At 39.2% G+C, this 21581-nt stretch overlaps 1 protein-coding gene across 1 annotated transcript in view; it reads left to right on the forward strand.

Annotated features, from left to right (window-relative positions):
* Positions 1 to 13320, forward strand: part of si:dkey-261h17.1 — a 28372-nt gene extending 15052 nt beyond the window's left edge. The window contains exons 2-8 of the mRNA XM_042492490.1: positions 4194 to 4259; positions 4427 to 4656; positions 4879 to 4956; positions 7109 to 7220; positions 8263 to 8315; positions 8983 to 9129; positions 10674 to 13320. Of these exons, the coding sequence (XP_042348424.1) occupies positions 4194 to 4259; positions 4427 to 4656; positions 4879 to 4956; positions 7109 to 7220; positions 8263 to 8315; positions 8983 to 9129; positions 10674 to 10865 (878 nt within the window). The 3' untranslated portion in view covers positions 10866 to 13320. The remainder of the gene's footprint in view (positions 1 to 4193; positions 4260 to 4426; positions 4657 to 4878; positions 4957 to 7108; positions 7221 to 8262; positions 8316 to 8982; positions 9130 to 10673) is intronic.
* The last annotated feature ends 8261 nt before the right edge of the window (positions 13321 to 21581 follow it).

Consider the following 21581-nt stretch of genomic DNA (forward strand, 5'->3'; position numbering starts at 1 on the left):
GCTGCATGCTGATGCCGAGGGGGCCTGGCTGGAAACACAGTGAGATTTCTCACACAGCTGTCTGATGTGTGTGTGTCCACAGTGCTTGAGTGTTACTGTGTAATAACTTCTGACACAGCGCACAGACTCTCAGCACGTGACAGTTAAGTGGTGTGTTTGCATGTCTTTCCACATCGTAATACATGAGCTTTATATATCTGTATGTGTGCAGAATCTCTGCATGTAATGTTTAAGCATGGGAACCCTTTAAAGGCACAGTGTGTAAGATTTAGGGACATTTAGTGGCATGTTGTGGTGAGTTGTAACCAGCTGAAACTTCTCCTGGTTATAATCCCTTCAGTTTTCATTGTAGGGCTGCCCCTTTAAAGTCGTGGATTCAAATAATCAGTTGCAGACCTCTCATTCAACTGGGATTGCTTCGTTTGGGGGGGGGGGTCTTTGTTTTTAGTATGCTGTGCAGTGTACTTCTGAGGACGTTTTGGTCCCCAGATTATGCTGTGGAGTGGGCGCTCTTGACAGCACAGAGGACAGGCTTTGCACTGTAAGGCTCTCTGATAACATTATCGTCTCTCTTTTGCTTAGAAGTGGTGAATTTACAACTCAAACCAACTTAATACAACACAGTTCTGGCTTTTGTTTGATATCTAGTATCGTCAAAAAAAAATGTTACATGAATGCTGCTGTCACACTGAACGTCCCGCTGAGCCCTGTTCAAACATTTTAGGGGGAAAAAATCAACTAATCGTTGAATACTCACATTGAACGATTGAATCTGATTCGACTGACATAATTCTGAGTCATGAACAGCCATAGTTCATTGTTCAGGAGGTTTTTACCAGGGGACGAATTTTGTGTAGAGGTCACTTTCTCTCCAAAACAAACAGACCAGATGATTAAAATCTATCTTTTTTGGTGTGTCAGAGACATGCCGTTAGCCTGAAAACGCAAATGGCCCTATCTAGAGCCAGTGTTTGGTTTGTCCGTTCTGGGTTATCGTAGAAATTATGGCGGTGCAACATAGCGATCTCTGTAGACGAGGTCCTGCTCCATATGTAGACAAAACAGCTCATTCTAGCTAAGGAAAACAAAAAAATCTATATTTTCATGTGACTTTACACTTAAGAAGACATACTTTTTTATATAATATTCAATTTCTGCAAATACATTTCCCTTAATTCTACACACTGGACCTTTAATACAATGATTTATACTTTCTAAGACACTGGGGAGGTCAAAATATTCATAATTAAACACAGTTGTGCTTTTTCCACCCACTCTTAATACTTTGCTTTTTATATGGCAAAGTGCCTTAAAACATTCCTCAGATACTGTTTGTCCAAGTAACATCTTTATACCCTTGAAGCATAAACTGAGGTTAATTCAATGCTGTGGAAGCCAAACACGTTTGTCCCACATTGCTCTATTAAACATAGCAACTCAAGCCGAAGGCAATTAGCTGAAGGCTGTAATAGCACAGTTAAACATCGGTTAAACATTCATGCTCACTCAGACCGGTTAAAATGCATCACGTGACCAGCTTTGGACGACGTTCAGCCAGTTGACGCCGCTGTCGAGATGAAACTCACTGCAGGAGTGAACCATATATAACAGAGCCTGGTCTGCAGTGCTGTACACACACTATCATGGTGGCCATCTGCCAGCTGTGAAAGGTGATGTAACATTACCTTTTATTTGTGTTGTTAACATTCCCACAAGAAGCTTGGGACCTTTTCCAAAGTGTGTTAAAGCCAGACATGTTTACAGGATCGCTTACTCACAAAAAACATCATATTTTTCCTCTGATTGCAGCATAGTTTTGGTTAGATGTTAAGCTGTTTACACACTTTATTGGTTTCCATCCACGGCGGTGGAAGTGTTTAGAAATGATGGTGCGGGATGAATTGGATTACTATGCTGTAATTTTTGTTATTTAATTATTGCTCTCTTTTTGATTGGGAGCTTAAATCCCTGATTTGGTCTATTGGCTCTATTGCTGTTTAGTTTTTCAAATGTATTTTTTTGGGCACTTTGAGCACCACAAGAAGAGTGCCATCTAGTTCTATTATCTTGGAGAAGGCAGACATCTCTACTGCTGATTTCTCCAACACTCAGCAGCTCACACCAAAACAAACTAGATTCATAAATAGCACCACAGGTAAGAGGTAAAATATGTATTTTGGATTCTGTGGTGAACTGGCCCTTTAAAATTAACTAGTTGGTCATAAACCACCATAGTTCAAAAGAGAGTTTGAAGTTATTTGTTTATTTATAATTATTTAGTATATTCATCAGCCTAATAGTTATCTGATATTGGACTCCAAAAGTTTATACACTTGGATGCCATAAATTCTTTTAGCTAGAAAACCCTCACATGAACTTGGAAATTCCTTCGCACTTTTCTTAACCTTCCTGTGTCAAAAGGTTTTAGCACCACCCAACCTAATCCCAAGATTATTAGAGAAACAGGATCCATCCCAGAGGACGGACGAGTAGTCAGGAGGCCATGACCTTTTCACTGAGCTGTTTATTTGCATAGGCTGCAGACAGCGAGAACGGGCCCATATGTGACTACTAATTAGTAGAGCCCCTGAGGACACGTGCCAAATTGGTTTGGCATCTTTGGGTTGGGCATGAGGTTTGGTTCACGAGGCCAAGCTGTTCAAACCAACACTCTGCCGTGACCTCTTTCACACAGACATTCCCCTCAGCATGCGCTTAAGAAATTTTATTTTAAGATACCATACATCTTTACATAAAAACAAGTTGCACAAGTTTAGTGTGATGATGATGTAGAGATGCAGGAGCTCCATATTTAACTTTTACACTACAACTGCATCACTACAACAGAAGTATTCACACTGTGGGGGTGGCTGAGGACACATGAGGCGGTAATTCTGCTCGAATGGGCAAAGCTGAGTCTAGTAAATTGACACAATGGTGACCAGATCCTCAAATACTAAACTCTATTCTCAAAGCCCCCCCTCTGCTCAGGATCTTCGGTCAGGTTATGGTTAGGCACAGCAGAAATAATTGGTTGGGGTTAGGGTAATGATGGCTACAGGTTAAGGTAAGGGGGAGCAGATTTCGACACAACACCGGCGTTCTTAAAACAACTGTTAGTTTAGTTAGTTGTAGTTTATCGTGCTTGTTTTTCCCAAACTAACACGGTCGCCACTCAGAGCTACAGCAGAAAGCTCCGACAGCTCAGGGAGAAATTACAGAACTTTAAAACTCGTAGCACCAATTTGAGTCAAAATTTGTACTTATCAAAGCCATCACTCAGTAAATGTGAACACAGAAAAGATGCAGAGATTTTTAATATCAGTTTTTTGGTGTCAGTGTGACCTGCACTTCACAAGGATGTCATTATGTTCGGTGTCAGTCTTGAACAAATATTCATAAATCTGCTTAGAAAAAAAAGGCTCTTTATAACTCCAGATCTTGCCTGAAAATCTTTAGTTTTTATATTTTCTTCAGCTTTAAAGTAATCCAGTGATAGTCTGTACATACATGAGTAAATTGCAAACAAGAACTGCTAATAGCTAATAGGGTATGTGGGTATAAATATGAAAGTGTACGTATAAATGTTAGAGATAAAGTTAACGAATTAATTAACTGATTAGCTGAGAAGGGGTAGGAAATAATAAGTTTATACTTCCTCCTACTCCTTTGCAAACATGTAAGATGCAGTTTCTTGTTGCTTATTTGAATCTATTCATTGAGTATGGGTTATCATCATTTTTGTTATTGCCATTTGGTTTTATTTGAATCTTGTCTTTTGTTCTTCTGTGACACCTTTCACAAATATTTAAACCCCTGAGCAAATTGTTGCCATTTCTTTTGAAAATATGGCATCTTTAGAAAATTTATTAAGACTAAGCTTGGGAAAAATGACCAGAAAACTATATTCATAATCATAATATATAGAAAATTATATTACAGACTTATATTTTTAAAGCACTTTTTCAGTAATTTCATGTTTGTTTGTTGTACTTTTTAAATTTTTTTTTTTTTTCAACAATTTCTTTTTAAGTTGCTAATTGCCTTCTACTCACATTTTTTAAAAAAAAGATATCAAGCCAATTTGCTAATGGGGCAAAAGCTTGCAGTCCTCCGTCAAAGAGCATTGATGTATCAGATGGAAGTCAAAGTGCTAAAGTTGCTGTCTCTCTCTTTGTCCCCTGTCCTTGCAGGTGAGGTGATGTGTCAAACTGATGCACCGACAGATGCACCTGCTCCAGCTGGAGACAACAGTTCAGGTAGGACCCTTGATAAACGGGAAATGGGACTTGAGATTAGCACTGAGGCCCCGGCAATTTCTGTGGGATTCTTGAGAAGTTATTACACAGTACAAAAGTGACATGACAGTTGGCACATCCAGTATGTGCCTGTGTGTAACAGAACTGTCCTTGGATTGTGTTTTTAGCAACAGTCGCTGCGGTCTCCGCTGCAGCTCCAGGCGCCACCACCGTCCGATATGCAGGTGCCTCTCCCACTCCTGGTGTCGGTGGACAACCTGCGGCTTCTGCTGGACCTGTTCTAGCCTCAGCAACCTTAATAACCAAAGTGTTTGATATTAACCCAGATGGAGGCAGCTCAGGCGCCACTGATGCCCCCGTTGTCGACATAGTCACAGACGCCCCCCGCCTTATTGTGGTGAGTGCCATGTCCAGATAGAACATCTGTATTTTTTTTACTTTACATCATCTGGACAGTCAAATAAAAATATTTTTATGCTGTCAAATTTTTCAGTGATATTCCTGTAAAATATACCACTTTTGTTTTGAAGGTAGATTGTTTTGATGTTGTGGTTTTGCAAAGTGTTGTGTCTCCTCCTGACCTCAAATGTCTCTGTGACGTGGCTCGCTGTCTCTGCAGCCTGACGTGACGTGTGTTGGAGAAAAGGACATTCCTGAGGGCTCTGCCGTCAAAGCTGAGCTGGCAACAACTGACTGTGTGAGTATGAGTTTAATTTGGATCTTACAATATTCTCATGGTATCAGTCCACCACCAGCTTTTTATCATTCAGCCTGTAACAGCGGCCCTCCTCTCCTCCTCGCCGAACTCAGGCAGAGTCAAATTAACCAACAGCTGAGATTTTGGCACGTCATTTAAGACTGCAGCGAAACAAGAGGAGCGAGCCAAGTTACCTTCTCATGACATGTTACTTTTGCCCCAACCTTGCCTCTCAGTGCACCTTATTTGCACAATGTTCAGTATCTTTAAATATGAAATATGAAGTATTTATTGAAGTAGTAGGGTACTCACTGTTTAACTTGCTCCTGAAACCTGGCACCTCTTGGGCCTCACAAGTGCACCAATATTAGGTGTGCAAAGTCATTTCGAGGGCCTAACTGGATCTTTTGGCAGGCTGGTTCTGGCCAGCGGGCCATACGTTTGTCACACATTACTTAGACGAAGAGAATTAATGTGTTTTAAAGAGCAACAGTTGGAAATATGGCTCTGATAAAGGCGGATCTTTTCTCAGACATTCCTCAGGCATTGTAAATCTTGAGACTTGTGTTCCTGGCGGGAGACAAATGAAGAGGAGGAGTAATGTTTCCTCTCTTGCTCTGGGGTCCTTAAGAAAAAAGGAGGAATAGAAAGGGTGTGGCTTCATTTTGTTGGTTTTTCATATTGGAGAAAGCCTTTAATACACTTAGAGGTGGAGTTTTTTTCACATCAGGGATGAATGAGACATCTATGTCAAAAGAAAAATACTCGAAACTTTAGAAAATACCATAAACCATATTTCGAGCCATCTTGGCACATAATTACAATTTTTACTCACACTGTTAGCTTCTAACTGTGTGCAAAGTTAAATAATGCTTCAAAGCACATTAAATGCATGAAACTACAATACATTGGTATATTATACAGTATGCCAGTCCAGGTGCACAGAGCCAAAGCAGCAGGTTAGATCTCAGTCCACATACTGAAGTCAGCCTCTATGTGGGTCATTACTGTGTCATCCACATCTGCAGAGCTCATCTGTCCAACTCAACCTGAAACTAAACATGGACTGCAGAGCCAGGAGCCTTAGCCAGCTGATGATTAGTTCAAAATGCACGTAGGAAAAAAAAAACCCATGATTCTCTTCAGGCAGGAGCGAGTGAATGGTATGAAAGAAGTTGATAAAAGGAACAGCCTGTATCAATGGAACAAATCAAATAAAGCAACAATGCTCTGAAGTAGTGGAAAATAAGAGAGTTCTCTTTCAAAACTTCCCAAATCATCAGTCACTTTAAAAGGAGGCGTCTAATATGACAAAATAACAGAGCACACATTCTCCTTCGCCACATATTTCAGTATCAAGTGATATCTTTGTGTTTATCTAAATGCAAATCAACTGTAACTCGTCTGATCTGCAGCCTCGGGTGCAGGAGGCCACGTAAGGTCGAGCAGGTGATGAGACAGTGCAGGATTCCTGCGAGTCACATGTGATGGCGACAGATGGAGAATAAGAGAAAAGCTTCCATTCCTTGATTTTTGCCGTTCATCCCTCCGGAGTTTCTTCCTCCCTTCCTCAAAGATCTTGATGTCACAACCGAATCCAGCTGCGGGGCCCACTCCCAACTAACTGAGAATTCAGGGTTCACTCACAGTGGTCTTCTGGGAACACTGAAAGATGTCTGGATCGCGTTACCAAAAATGAAGAGTGCTCCCAAATCGCAAAGCCTAAAGTTGCGCAATGTAGTGATATCATAGTTCGGGGTTAAGGTGGGAAAAAAGAAGGTGTGGTCAGCAAGTTTTCCATCCAACTGCAGTTTGTCTCCATTAGTCAGGCAAAGGCCAACGTGCGCTGATGGCCAGCGGGGAAAATTCAGGAACACATATTGAATTTTTGGCCCCAGTGATCACCCAAAAGAGATGCACTGTCTACATTGAATTGTGGAACTTGTTCAGGCTTTTGCAGGTTTTTAGTTGAGTTCATGCTCAGTTTGCCCCAATCAGGGAATTCAGGTTTTCCAAAATATACATAGTGAAAGATTAACTGCTTTACTGTAGTATATCATGCACTTTGCTTATGTTTTTCACACAGCTATTGTGAATTAGCATGAGTATGTTTTGTACATCTCTCTTTGACATAGAAATCCTTTTTTAACAGGAAGCAACTAGACGCATCATTCTGGCGAACCCTGCAGACTGGTGCCCCAAGGACAACTGTAATCTAAAAATCTTTCAAAATGATAACGAGGTGCAGGTGGCCAGTGACGATGGTGAGTATTGAGGGCATTTATCTGTTTATAATAACTTGCACATGCACAGTTTTATTTATTTGTGACACTTAAGGTTATAGTTTTTTCTTGTGCTATTGCAGCTCAGTCGCCAAAAGAAACTGTTTTTACATTTGTGCATTTCACATTTCTGCAAACCACAGATATGTTAAATTTATAGGTTTTATACATTAAAGTATAAAGTCCGGGTAAAGTGAATTCAGAGTTTTGTTTCAAAAAACATTCTGAATGTTGGAAACTGATTGTTGAAAACATGTTACAAAGACCCTTCACTATGTAGTTCTGAATTGTGGAGTTAGACGGTTGACTGTTTTTTCACCACATTCCTGTTTTAAGATTTTTTTTGGGCGGTCCTAAAACCATAGCTCGATGATGCACTGGAGCTATACTCAGTATAACCCCACCCCTGACAATGTAGCAGTATAAAAATGAGAAGCATCATCAGCATAATGGCCTCCACTCCTCTGCTGGACACGCTGCCAGCATTTCAGATCAGGGAATACTGTGCATTTTGTCATGATTTTGAGACCTTCTTTTCCGTACGTTTAATAACACATCTTTCTGTGATGTGACAAACTCAGAACACTTTTGTTTTTTAAGATTTCTTTTTTGGCATTTTTGCCTTTATAAGATAGGACAGGAGATTGCTAGTGTGAAAGGGGATGAGAGAGGGGATGACATGCAGCAAAGGGCCGCAAGCTGGAATCAAACCTGCGGCTGCTGTGGCAAAGACATTGCCTCTGTATATGAGGCGACTGCTTTATCCACTGAGCCATCCAACGCCCCAAAACACATTTGAACTATCACTGTACACAGACTTTAAGCAAACTTTAAGCACAAACCGTTTTTTTTTTTTTTTAATTGCAAAGGAAAGAATTGTCCGTTTTTAAAAGGCCATTCTTGTCCAGATGTGGCCTAAGACAAAAACCAGTGTTTTTTTCAATACCAGTATTAATTCAGCTCTTGTGTTGTAGACCTGATTAATTAAGTACTGATTTATTTCCAATATGTTTTGCTCTTGCAGCTAACTTGGCTACTTTGGCTGGAGCGCTCCAGAGTGAACAATTGAAAGAAAAGGTAAGAAGGCACACGATGATACCAGCTTGAATGTGATGTGGAAAAGCCTGCAGCTGAAATGAACTCCTATCTCATGCCTATCCCATTATTATTAGACGATACTTGTTATGATTTATTTTGTTTTAATGTCCTTTGAATTTGCATTGCTGCGACGTCTTGTTTTATTATGGTATTTCCCATCTGCACTACAAATTTCCCCTTGGCGACTGATAAAGAAACCTTGAACCTGTGCAAAATACTATTAGTATACTGCTTTATCAGTTCATAATCAGGTAGAAGTGTGCAGAAATCTTTTCCACCAGTTTGGATTCATTGATGTTTTCACTATCTTGCCAAGATTAAGCTGAGTGGAAAGCATTCTCTAATAACAGTAATTGATAAAATACATGTAATGTGCAACATCACACTGCCACTCTGGTTGCTGCCTATTAAAGCACACAAAGAAAAAGCAAAATGTGTCTAATTTCATACATGAGGGCTTTTTTTCTCATCTCTAGAGCTGCAATTTATTCACAACCCCCAATTTATTGAAATGTTTTAGTACGAAGCTCCTCCATTTCCTCTGTGTATTGCATTGTGGGAAAACTCTGTCAGTCTCCAGAATGATTTGTTTTGGTTTAAAATTCATACTTATCACCACAACTTTGTTTCTTCAACCTGTTTGCAGCTGGGTGCAACAAAGGTTGTGGCCCCGAAATCACCAGATTCCTCTGTATTTGTGGGGATACTGGTCACCGGTCTGCTCGCCGCCCTTGCAATCGCCATCGGTTACTTCAAATGCCAACGCAGGCCTGACGCCAAGGGAGTGAGGCTGGTAAGAATGGATCTACATTATACTGAACTGTATGTTGCCACTGTGGACCTCATTAACTTATTTTCTGGTTTAGGTGTTCGTGCTGGCTCTACAGGAGCTGCCTTTCAGTGGTGCACTGTTCAGCACAGAGACCATGAATTGAGAATCATTGCATAGATTTATCCTTTTCCACAGCAGATCCCGCATAATGTGTGTTTAATCACGTTTGTAATTATTCTAATTTGTTCACCTGCTAATTTCCCGTTATTACACTTTTAACACGGTTTTGAGTGCCCTTACATAATACCCGTAGGTGTGTTTTATCATATATATCATATATCATATATGCCATTTTTCGCCATGTGTTTTGCAGGTTTCTGCAGTCTCATCCCTCATTATAGATTCAGTAACACCATGCATAGATTTTCTCAGGCATGGTTCATGTTTTACTACATCTGAAATCAAAACAGCACCGTTTCCTTCCTTTGGAATCGATCGCTGCCAGCGTTTTAATTAGGGAATGTTGCTGGCCAGCTATCACAGGAAATGCGCAGAGAAAGAGTGAGTGTGCGTTATCCAAAGACCCACGCCCTGCTCTCTGCTGCCTTATTCATCTGCAGAGCTCACTGTTTCATCTACGAGCCAGACGCAGCTGTTTCTCTGTAGCGCTCACAATATCACATGGTGGAGACCACATTAGAGGATGTGTTTGTGTGTGTTTGTGAGAAGTAGTAGAAGGGAGTTTATGGATGCATCTGTGTATAAACGTGTGTCTTCATGTGCACGACAGCAGCGACAAAAATGTGTCTGATCATCAAATCAAATGCTTCATTTTTAAAAACCTCCAAATATTTTATCCAGGGAACCTGTATATCACAGGGGCGATGTCAGTCTGTTCTTATAGGGAAGAGAGGAGTCTCCATTGCGACTGCTCTGTTAGTGATGTTGATTTTAAAGGAACAGTTTACTCTAAAATCCATAACATATTTCTCCTCGTACCTGTAGTGCCTTCAATCGATCTCGATTGTTCTGGTGTGAGTTGCCGAGTCTTGGAGATATCGGCCTTAGAGATGTCTGTATTCTCTCCAATATAATAGATTCAGATGGCATTGGTTTGTGTCATTCAAAACGCCAAAAGAATACATTTGAAAAACTCAACAGAAACATCTCTCTCCAGCAATCATGACCCGGTTACTCAAGATAATCCACAGACCTTGTTGTGAGCAGCTTCATGTGGGAACTATTTTCTTTCTATGAAGTTATGGAAAGAGTCATTGCTATTGAGTTTTTCAAATGTAATTTTTTTGGCACCTTGAGCACCACAAGCCGAGTGCCATCTAGTTCCATTATTTTGAAGAGAAGGCAGACATCTCTACGACAGATATGTCCAACTCTTGGCAAGTCACACCAAAACAATCTAGATTGTTAACTGACTCTACAGGTTCGAGGAAAAATGTGTACTTTTGATTTTTGGTTTGAATTGTCCATTTTATACACATATCCAAGCATGCTTTACATTGATATAATAAAATAAGCATCCTAACATCCTGCGCTGTATTTTTTAGGCTGAGGAGGCCTATCCAGTAGATCAGGAGAACCAGGGGAACACTCTCGTATCTGTGGCCCCCCTCAACCCCCCTCCGGAAACCCCGGAGAAACCTAGCGTAAACGGAGAGTCCCTGGAGGCCGACAAGACCCAGCCTCCTCCTCCAACCAACGGCACCTCCACCACCAAGACGGCAGACACCGAGCTGTGAAATAGTCTACAAATAATTGCAGCCCAGGAACTACCCCCGCAAACACACACACACATACACACAAAAACACACACACACGCCTATGCAAACTCACCCCCCTTTCTGAATCCACTCCTGCCCAACCAGAGAGTCCACAGCAAAGTGGACATCAGGGACTAGAACAATTTCCTACATCAACGCTCCTCTTGTTATGGTCCCCTTGCCTCCCTTTCTGGCAACATGCCTCAATAAACATCAGGAAAACTAGTCTGACGATGACGACGGTGGCGGTGATGAATGATGACGACGAAGGCTCGGTCCCTGGGTTGTTGACGGCAGTCGGGCTGGAGACAGGAGATGGGCAGTTCTGGGTGGGAAGAGAGTGTATTTTAGCGTACGTCAGCACTGGTTCCCATGATGACTGCAGCCTCTGGAGTCACAGAGTAGGGTCTCTGCATGTCATCCCACAAACCCTCCACTAGTAAATACAACACAAGCGCATAAATGAAATTGATCGTTTATAGTAAAGCCATAACAGACGGAGAGGAAATAAATTACACTGCCTTGAAATCTGTTTACAAACTCAGAGAGAAAATCCGTTGGGCTCTGATCTTGTTTGTCTGATTGAGTTACTGACCGGTGCGTGAATGTGTGTGCTGCTTTCCTGCATGTGTGTGTTAACTTGTATCTGTACTGTGCATGGACTGTGTGTATATCCATACATGCGTCTTCCCTGGCTTACTGTATGTACGCGTGGTTGACGACAAGTGGTAGGTTTTTGATCAAATACGAGAGTGAATGTTGAGTCTGAACCATCGACTTTATATAAAGATGGGCAACATGACAGCTTCCCAAAAGTGAAGCCAAAACATGTGGATCGCCCCCTGGTGGCTGGCTGCATTATGAGTCATATACCCTGCACCCTCCATGTTACTGATCAGGACGAAAATCTTGTACTCGTTGAACACGTTTTTATCAAAGATGCTTTCTGTCATTTTAGGTAGTTCTTATCACAATGATATTTGTTCAAGTGTTTTCTGTTTGGTTTAAATTAGTGTTTTGATATTATAAAACAGAGAATTGATGATTGACAGATGTGTGAGCCAGTCAATGCGTTTGCGATTTGTTGCACTGTTCGGGAAAGAACTTGAGATCGTTAATGTGCAGACTCTCGATCCAAATGATGTTACCAGGGCTGTGTTCACCCTCGACAAAACGTGGCAAAACATTTATTTAAACAGAATAGGCGGCGCATTGATCACCCTATCGGGTGACGCAGGCGCACTGGGGTTTCATTTAGTTCGATTCAAAGGGTTTTAATTTATACAGGGTTCTTATGGTCCTGAAAAACTTGTAAAAGTCATGGAATTTGCAATTTCCAGGCCTGTAAAAGTTTTGGAAAACTGAATATACCCTAGAAAAGTTGTGGAAATCTGTTTGACAAACTTTTATAATAACAAAGTTTTTTAAAGAAAATTTTTAAAAATGTTTTCTTTAAACATCGCTGAAAAAAAAGACCAAAATATTTTCTCTAAAATGGACCAAAAAATATTACGTTTTTTTCTTTAAAAATCAGCAGTGCCTATTGGGTACACAACCACCAAACGAGAGAAAACCGTGTTTCGAGGAGACACATCTTTAAACCTGGAAACTGGAGCAAAGCGATGAGATGGCAGCGACCGTATCTGGGATATTTTGGCTTCATTTTTGTACAGTGGGGGTAAATGGAGACGCGTCGGCTATCTTTATATACAGTTTATGGTCTGAAAGTGCATGTGACATTAGCCGTGAAAAGTGTACAATATTTTGTAAGTATTGAAGTTTTAATCAATTTCTTGAAGAGGGGAAGCTACGAGGAGTTCTTCAATCTGTCGCTGCCAACTGTAGTGAAATCAATCACAGAGCCAACAGGCCTTTTTAGGGTGGCTAAATCACGAGACTGACGGTTTGACCAACACTTATAAGGCCGTGAACGCAGAGCCTCTCACTGTCAGCTCTGCCCATCCATTCGTCAGTGTTACTCTCTTTTCAATATACTGTATATGCTCTTCTTCAGTCAGTATTCTGTTGTGCATTGTGTATAGTATGTTTTTTTTTGTCTTGTTTTTATTTTATGTACCAACACTTGTTTTATGTGCCAAAGAATTTCATTTCATATCATATGTACTAAAATATTTACTTCTGTGGCACCTTTATACAATTTGATCCGGGTCATATAACACAAAGAAATAAGTGTTTTTTTTTTCACCGACTTGCCTGAGATCAAAAACCAAAGAAATTACAATGTTTGTGGTCAAATTTGAACAAAAGAAACATATTCTGACATATAAACGCGACGTCTCGCATTGATTTCTCCTTTCACGGCATTTTGTATCTTTTCATTGCTAACATTCCAATGTGACTCATTTTACTAGCACCCTGCAGTTTAAATTGGATTAAACATGGAAAAAATAAAAGAGAAAAATGAATAACTTTTCAAGAATTGTCATGTTTTCAGCCTCATTTATTGAAGTGAGTGAGTAGAAAGAGCAGCGTAGGTTTTCTTAACCACATGTGCACGCACATACATGCGTCTGTTCTCTAACACACACAGATTTAAATCCCATACGGTCACACAGCTGGTTTGCATAAGCAGTAGTAATGACATCATTTCGCACTGTTTTGTCTTTCACAGTTTGGGTGGGGCAGCGAAAACATCCACCAGCTGTCTTTTCTGAGCGGCACGGGGACATGTTCATGAGGGCCGTGTCAGTCCAGAGTCGACACGCCATCCATCATCGTGTTCACATACGTATTTTTAATTCATTTTCTGTCACCATCCACTGTATGTGACAGTGCGACTTGTTTATTTCCCATCCACTCACGCCCTTCTTTCATCACAAGATTGAGTCCCATGTGAATTCCTACCCTGTCCTGTCCCCTTCCACACCCTACAAGGAAAATATTTCCTCAAGGCCACTGAGCATTACTGCAGAACAGTCCCACTGCTGTCATAATATGCCACAACCATAAAGCCATAACATACCGTGGGCATAGATATATTGGGTTAAATGTTGTCATCTACAATGTGAGACTGGCCAACTGCTGCACGGTGCAAATTTAAACGGTGCAAATCCCCGTGGACGTGAACATTCCTGCATACACTCAGACATCTCTGTCATCTGCGACATTTGACCTTGAACTCAGTGAGACGAAAGCCAACATCATCTTGTCAAGATTAAAGAAACCAAAAGACTCCACCCATGTGAGAATATCAGGTTCATGCCTTTTGACTGGCAGCTCCACTTTTACTCATTCCTCAGCCTCGCGCTTCTGTCAAAATAAACGGTTGCTTACGCAAATGACGCAAAGAAAATTCCATATTTTCTCACTCATCCCTGGAGTATGTTGTCGTGCAGATAGTCTGATTTGCCTCGGTTTTGAGATATGTATCTCTGGATTTTCTGCCCCAAAACAGAATGGAATTTAATTTGCTTTTGGCAGCACTGAAAAAATCCACTGCAACAGCTCTTTTTCTGTTCACAAAAAGTCCAGAAAACCAAACCTTAAGACTCAATGTTGGCATTGTATGTTTCTGCAAACCACAGATGTGTTACATTTTTAAGTTTCGTGTGTAGTAGACACTTTGAATTTGTTTGTTGACACTTTGAATTTGTTTACATTATAATATTCAATTTTATGTTGTGACAACACTGGTTTACACTTCTCTCGTTAAAACAAACCCACGTTTGTAGCTACTGGCATGGCCAGAAATGTCTTCACCTTTCATTTAAAAATACAGGATTTTGTCGCTACAAATCCAGTTGTAAATGTCTCTGCTCTTGCTAAAAACCACCCTGCTTTGTTGCTGCAAACACAGCTGAAATGTCCTGACAGGTCAATAAAAAAAACAACTTTTATCACAAATTTCAGCTGCAAATGTCCTCATCCTGGTATACCAGTTTTTCTCACAACAAATGTGTCCGTAGATATCCCAATGTCTCATTAAAAACACAAAATCACATCAAAACATAACTGCTTTTGTCGCTCCAACAGTACCGGAAACGTCCCGACCCCTCTTTAAAAAAGAAACAAAAAACACATTTTTGTTGGTGATTGCAAATGTCTCAGTGACTCAAAAAAAAGCCACTTTTGTGGGACAAACAAAGATGGGAAATGTCCTCACGTTAATAAAATCCTCACTTTTGTTTTTTTGTTGTTTTTTTTGTCTCAAACAGTGCTCTGCTACTGTCTGCTGCTTGGCAGCCATTTGTGTCATGCCACCCACCATGCCCTCTTCCTCCTGATCAGAAATTAGGCTCATATTCAAGTAATCTGAACCACACTACTTTAGAAAATATTTAGATGATTTGAATGAAATACAAAATTATAAACATATCCTTTGTTTGCAGAGTTGTCAAAATTGTATTCTGCAGACTGGGCTGCTGGATTATGGAGCAACTCTGTGAACTTTATTGTAAGGTTTGTTGCAGCACCTGGACAAATAAAACCAGTGCTACCTAACTGGCCAGATACCATGAATCAGTGGATAAAATGTTTTATTTGTAATTTGGGTAAACTGACCCTTTATATTTTCCACCGATTGGCCCCTGCACCCCCACAACATATCACTCCAAATCTTCTCCTCCACAGCTTTTCTTCACTGTCACACCAGTCCCCCGGCTCCAGCCTGCTCCCCTCCCATCCTTCATCCCATCCAGCTCTTCGTCCCTCCACCCCTCGATCCCTCCATCCAGCCAAGAGTAGTGTATGTGCTGTGGAATCTGGGATTATGAACGAAACTCAGCTGGTTGTTTTTATTGTGGGGTGGCTCCCCCCTCAGCGTAGTTACAGCTGCCAAATACGTCATGTTTTCCCTCTCCGTGCCAAAGGACGCCCCTTCTAAACTCATTGATGGTAAGATAATATTGGGTGGAATAGGAGGGTGGGAGGTAAAGGAGAGCACCCAAGGGACCGAGTGGGACCCTGAGGTCAGGGGGTGTGGTCTGCAGGGTGAGCCTGTGATGAAAATTAAAAGCTGATAAACTCTCAGGTTCACGGAAAGGTTACAGGAATGCCAGCAGTCAGTATTAGCAAAGGAGTCCATCAAATCTTTCTGCATGGTTTGAAACAACTTTAAAACGCTATCTGTCACATCGTGTCTCTCATCTCATCTGAATTTCCTGCTCGAGGAAAAAAGTACAATCAGGAGCGTTTATCAACTTCCTTCCTCTCTGGAACATCATGTATGGTGCTGATACTAACTGGAAAACTGTGAATGAGACAGCGTGACCTCTCTGAAGCGTGGGCAATAACAAGATAATCTCTGTTAACATGAGTTCACAGTAAAAAAATGCATTATATTCAGTGGTTATAATGGGCACTTTGTAGTTATTCACAGAGAGGTTAAACACAAGATGACGGAGTAAATGTCAGTCCACATGCTTAAAACTCTACTTCCGGTCGCAGTCTGGACAAGAAAGACAGCTAAATGATTTCGTTTTGTGAAGCGTAAATGAACATCTCAAATAAAAAAAAAAAGGCTTAAACATGCAATAGGTGATTTTTGCCACTTGGAGGCAGCAGAAACAAGTTGTGAACACAACATTCATCATCTTTTAATTTGATATTGTGATATTACAGGCAAACAGTTTATATTACACGACAACATATCTGGAGCATTATTAGCATTCATTTTGAGTCATGGCCTTTTTTTAACTCTTGAGGGACATGTATCAAGTGCTGGGATGGTTACTTTTAAACTTTTATTAGGTTACAGTTTTCCTGTTAGGTAATCTAGATGATTTATTTACCTAATCAAAGTGATATAAATTCTTACATTTGATTACTTTTCTAAAAAAAATGTTTTAAACTGGGCGATAAAGCTGAAAAATGGGCTATGCCCAAAGAAAACATCCCTACACTGTCAGAAGATGCAAAGAAACAGGATGAAAGCTTTTAACAAAATAAATACATATGTGGATGCAACACTTTTGTATTCACTAACATTTTAATAGGCCTAATAATAATAATAATAATAATAATAATAATAATAATAATAAATAATAATTCATCATTCATAATTCATAATTAGAGAAAGGTACTTAGAATAAAAAAAATACAATAAGATAAATAAATAAACAAATGTATATATATATATATATAATTAATTAATAATAATAAACAATTATAATTATATATAATTATATAATTAATAATACTTAATAATTTTATTTGTTTATTTATTTATTTATTTTTTATTATTTTTGTTTTATTTAAACAACAATATTTCAAAGACCATATTATTTAAAAAGGCTACTGTTTGTTTAGATTGTATCATCAAAGACTCTTTAAATCACCCGGATGTAAAAAAAGGAGGGAAAGCGCGTGACGCGTTTAAAATCTTCACGCGAACGTTTCATCTGTTTGCCAATCAAAACAAAGATGGCGGCGGCTGTTTACCTGGAGAGGCAACGAGCCGCACCTGGGAAAAAGTTAGGCAAAAATACTCTTTTATCATAAAGCAGGCGTAAAATCTTTCATCCCGGTGGTTGGATAAGTCTTCGTGGATCCAGAAAACACCGTCAAAACAAAGGTAAGAGTTTTTTAAACGATTTTATGGGCTTTACAACATTTCCGGTTAGCTTAGCTAACCGCTAACGGTGCGCTAGCTCCGTGACCCGGATGTTTGCTAATGTTTTCGCTGTATAAACTGAGGCTAGCTTAGCTGCTGAGTGCTTCTCTGCGTGGATACGGTACCAAAACCGAATTAATGTTTGTGACCTCTTTTTTTTTTGTCTGTGTTCATCATCTAGCTGCAATGCTAACTTTGTTTGTGCTGTTTGAGCTGCTGTAACAAGTGAATTTCCTCACTGTGTGGATCAGTAAAAGCTATCTTTAGCTTAACACAAAAAGCATCATTAAACACTTGTAATATGACTGAAATTCTTGCATGATAATAACCTGCATAAAAATGATTGATTATAGCAAAGTGGTATGAAAGTAACAAAATATAAAACAGCAAATTTGTGAGCTGAGATAGATGAGCCAAATTCTCCAGGTGCTATGTTGACATATATAAATATCAGAGTAAATATATGAGCACTAATCAGAGTTAGATTGAGCACTGGTAAAATATTTAAGTGGCTGCTAGATTTGCTTCACTGACTAGCCAATAAAATAATGGGAGTGTATTGAGTGGCTGATAGATTTTATAATCCACCAGCCATGGTAGCAGGTGGACAAAAATGTAAATTTCTAATCCTGGTGCTATTATGATATAATATAGCTTAATAAGTGTCTTAAGATAAAGATGAGTGAGTGGAGAGCTGGCTGCAGATCTGGACATGGAAAGGAAATTACTACACAAATCTCTGGACTGTTTCTGTAGAGGAGAGTAAACAGTTGAGAAAAATTAATTGCAGCGGACAGTTTAATCTCATGTAGCGTCCTGTGAAACAACCAAACAAATGAATGATTTCACACAGGCTGAATCACACACTGTAACAAAACAGGAAGGTCAAACAGGGATACGTATCTGAATCACAATCTGCCAAAATGTCCCCTCCAAGATCTGCGATCAAAATGAGTAACATGCTGATGAAGGAATACAATTAATCCTAAACTGGAATCGATTAACACGACTCCAGCTGTTTAGCCTGTTTTTGGTTTGTATGACTTAATCAACAAAATCATAACTAATTCATATATAAACAGACACAGTTATGAACAGTTTGAGTGGAGGAGGAAGTTCCAGAAATGTACTTTACATGAACTCGATGATGTGATTCATGTTTTTGACACTTTGGCAACAGTGAAAGGGTTTTTTTTTCACATGCAACACCCATGCATGAACACAATATGCACCACCCACATTCACATTGACGTTCCCTCAAAATCCAAAGTGCATGACAGCTGGGGAGAAATGTAATATACTTTCAAATACTTTGAAAAAAAACATGCATCATGGGAAATGTACTATGCAGTTTCAAAGCTGGGATCCACATTAAGGGAGGGGCCCACTGTAAGACAAATATGGGGCCCCACTGACTAATGTGCACGCATGAGGGAGTGACCAGATACATCCTACTTGTAACTGTCTCATCAGACAGCTGTGCCAAAGGCTAGTGAGTTTTTAATCGATTTGAGTCACTACAAAGTTTTTTTTAGCATTAATGAACTGTAGATTCCTGTCATGTACATATAGTATGAGGCTAGAGTTTATTACATTTTTTTTGTGAATTTTCTGAGTGTTATGCTCTGTATTTTCCTCCCAGAAATTCTAAAATTGCTAAAATCACTGTTAAAATGAAGGGACTGCACTGCGTTATTTAAGAAACAAGTACACTAATAAACCAACTATGAAAATTGAAAAGCTCCAATCTATTATTTTGTTTCCATAGACACTTAAATGGCAAATAACAACGGAAACTTCAATTGATATCCCGTCTGTTTCCTGCACGTTGCTCTGTACTGTCGTTGTCTTTTCCCAACATCTGCTGGGGGAAACAATCTGGAAGGCATTGTCTCTTTTTTCCAATGATGCAACTGTCCACAGAAGGCACATAACACCCTGTAGTAAACTGCAGAACACACAGCTGATTGCATACTAATGATAATTTACTAAAGCTGCCTTAAAGTGGTGCAAACAAGTTGCACAATAACACTATATAGCCTACAATAAATCTAATTCATCAGGCTGATAAAAATATGTGTGATGTTAGCCTCTAATTACTTAAACTGAAATGTCCATTAAAATGTACACAGTTTGAAACAGGCACATATACAACATTATGCAAATGATTTATTTACACTATACCTGAGTAAAATAATAACTTTAGATAGAGTGAAGCATCAAGAGAAAGTGCAGTTTGAATGTGATTGTTGGGTTAGGATGCCCCCTGCTGTGGCCTTTGGGGCAAACTGGGGGCAAACTAAAAACAGCAGAGTCAAATGAAACAAATAAAAATCAAACTGAAAACAAACAATTTGTATAACTGTAATATGTGGCCCAACGAAAATTCTAACTTCAGCCTAATGAGAGTTTTTATACACACTATTTGAACCTGTGCTGTCGGTAGAGGTATAGGTAAATACATAGATGTACTTTATTGATCCCAAGTTGGGAAATTCTTACGTTACAGCAGCAAATTATAAGACATTGCACAGGAGCAGTGAAACACAGTGATATAAACAGTATGAGACACTTTAAAAGGAAAATATGTCTCAATAGAAAAAAAATAAACCATATCATATTCTGTAAGAATGAGAGATATGTGTTTGGAGCATTAATGAAAAATACAATTTGAATAATACATTATAATAAACTTTGATATTCTAGTAAAAAATACTAAAATGCTAAATACTAAAAAATCTGAAAAAATATATACTATAACATAAAATACTATACACATACAATGATATGCAAATATATTGATGTTTTAGTTTCTTATTCTACTTTTGATACAGTACCTAAAAAAATGCAATATTCGCTTCCACTAAGAAAAATCAACATCAAAGGCATAAAATGTGTTTTTTTTTTTTTAATTCAAAAAGAATATCTCACGGCTATAACAGGACAACGAGGAGTTTTTTTTGTTAGTAGTAAAGAACAGCAGAATGACTGTAAAAAACAAAAAGAGAGCGCAAGAAAGTGCAGCTAATACCGGTGTATCAATTATATGGAAAACGAGTATTCAAACCGCTTTAAATATTCAGAATTGGTATGAATCATATATCAATATTTTTGATAACATTAATTTGAACTACAATCTGATATTAATAAAGCTGCTTGGTAAATATGTTAAAGTGATTGCCATCACTGCTAAATTAATTTCAATATAGAGTCGAAGCATTTTTGCAGGTCGATGCTCTTTACTGAATACCAGAGCCTTGGCACTGAATCCAAAGGAGCTGGTTGTTTTTTCCTCCATGTAAATGTGCAGGTGAAAATAAAAATGAAATTGAATTAAGTAAGATAAGATCAGATAGATAAATTATAGGTCCAGTTTGTGGGATTTAGTGGCATCCAGTGGTGAGGTTGCACAATTGAAACTCCTCCTTTTGTGTAGGTGTGTAGGAGAACTATGATGGCCATGCAAAAATGTAAATGGTCCTATCTAGAGCCAGAGTTTGATTTATCTGTTCTGAGCTACTGTTGTTAAACAACAGTGGACTCTGTAGAGGAGCCATTTCGTATGTATAAATAAATAAATAAATAAAAAGCTCATTTTAAGGCAACGAAATCACAGCGTATAGTATAGTCGCTTCACCTGACTATACGCAAATTAAAACATGCTGATGAATATTATATTCCTTTTCTGCCAATAGATGTCCCTAAATCCTGCATGCTGGACATTTAAACTAATTGATCCCATGCAGGGAAATGGCAGCGGCACGGCAATAAAAGTAGGCCAACAGAAACAGATCTATAGGACGATTAATAATCTTAAAAAATTCTAATACATAAATGATATAAGCATCAATGGTGTGAGAAATGTAGCATCTGCAAAGAGTATAGAAATGAATGCTCCGTTTTTCTTTACCATTACTCCCCAAATCCCCCCCAAAAAACATCAATTAAGAAAACATAATCTCACATAATTAATTATGCAGCAACATTCATTATTCGTTATTCTCATACAAGGACATTTAAACTTATAGGCCTGGCTTTGTGACTCTGTCAGTTTGACCACCTCTGACAGACTTAAAGATAAGATAGCAAAAGGGTGAAAAAGTCAAGTGTCTGGAATAGTTTCA

Source organism: Plectropomus leopardus, chromosome 8, assembly GCF_008729295.1.
Source record: "Plectropomus leopardus isolate mb chromosome 8, YSFRI_Pleo_2.0, whole genome shotgun sequence".
Classification (NCBI taxonomy): domain Eukaryota; kingdom Metazoa; phylum Chordata; class Actinopteri; order Perciformes; family Serranidae; genus Plectropomus; species Plectropomus leopardus.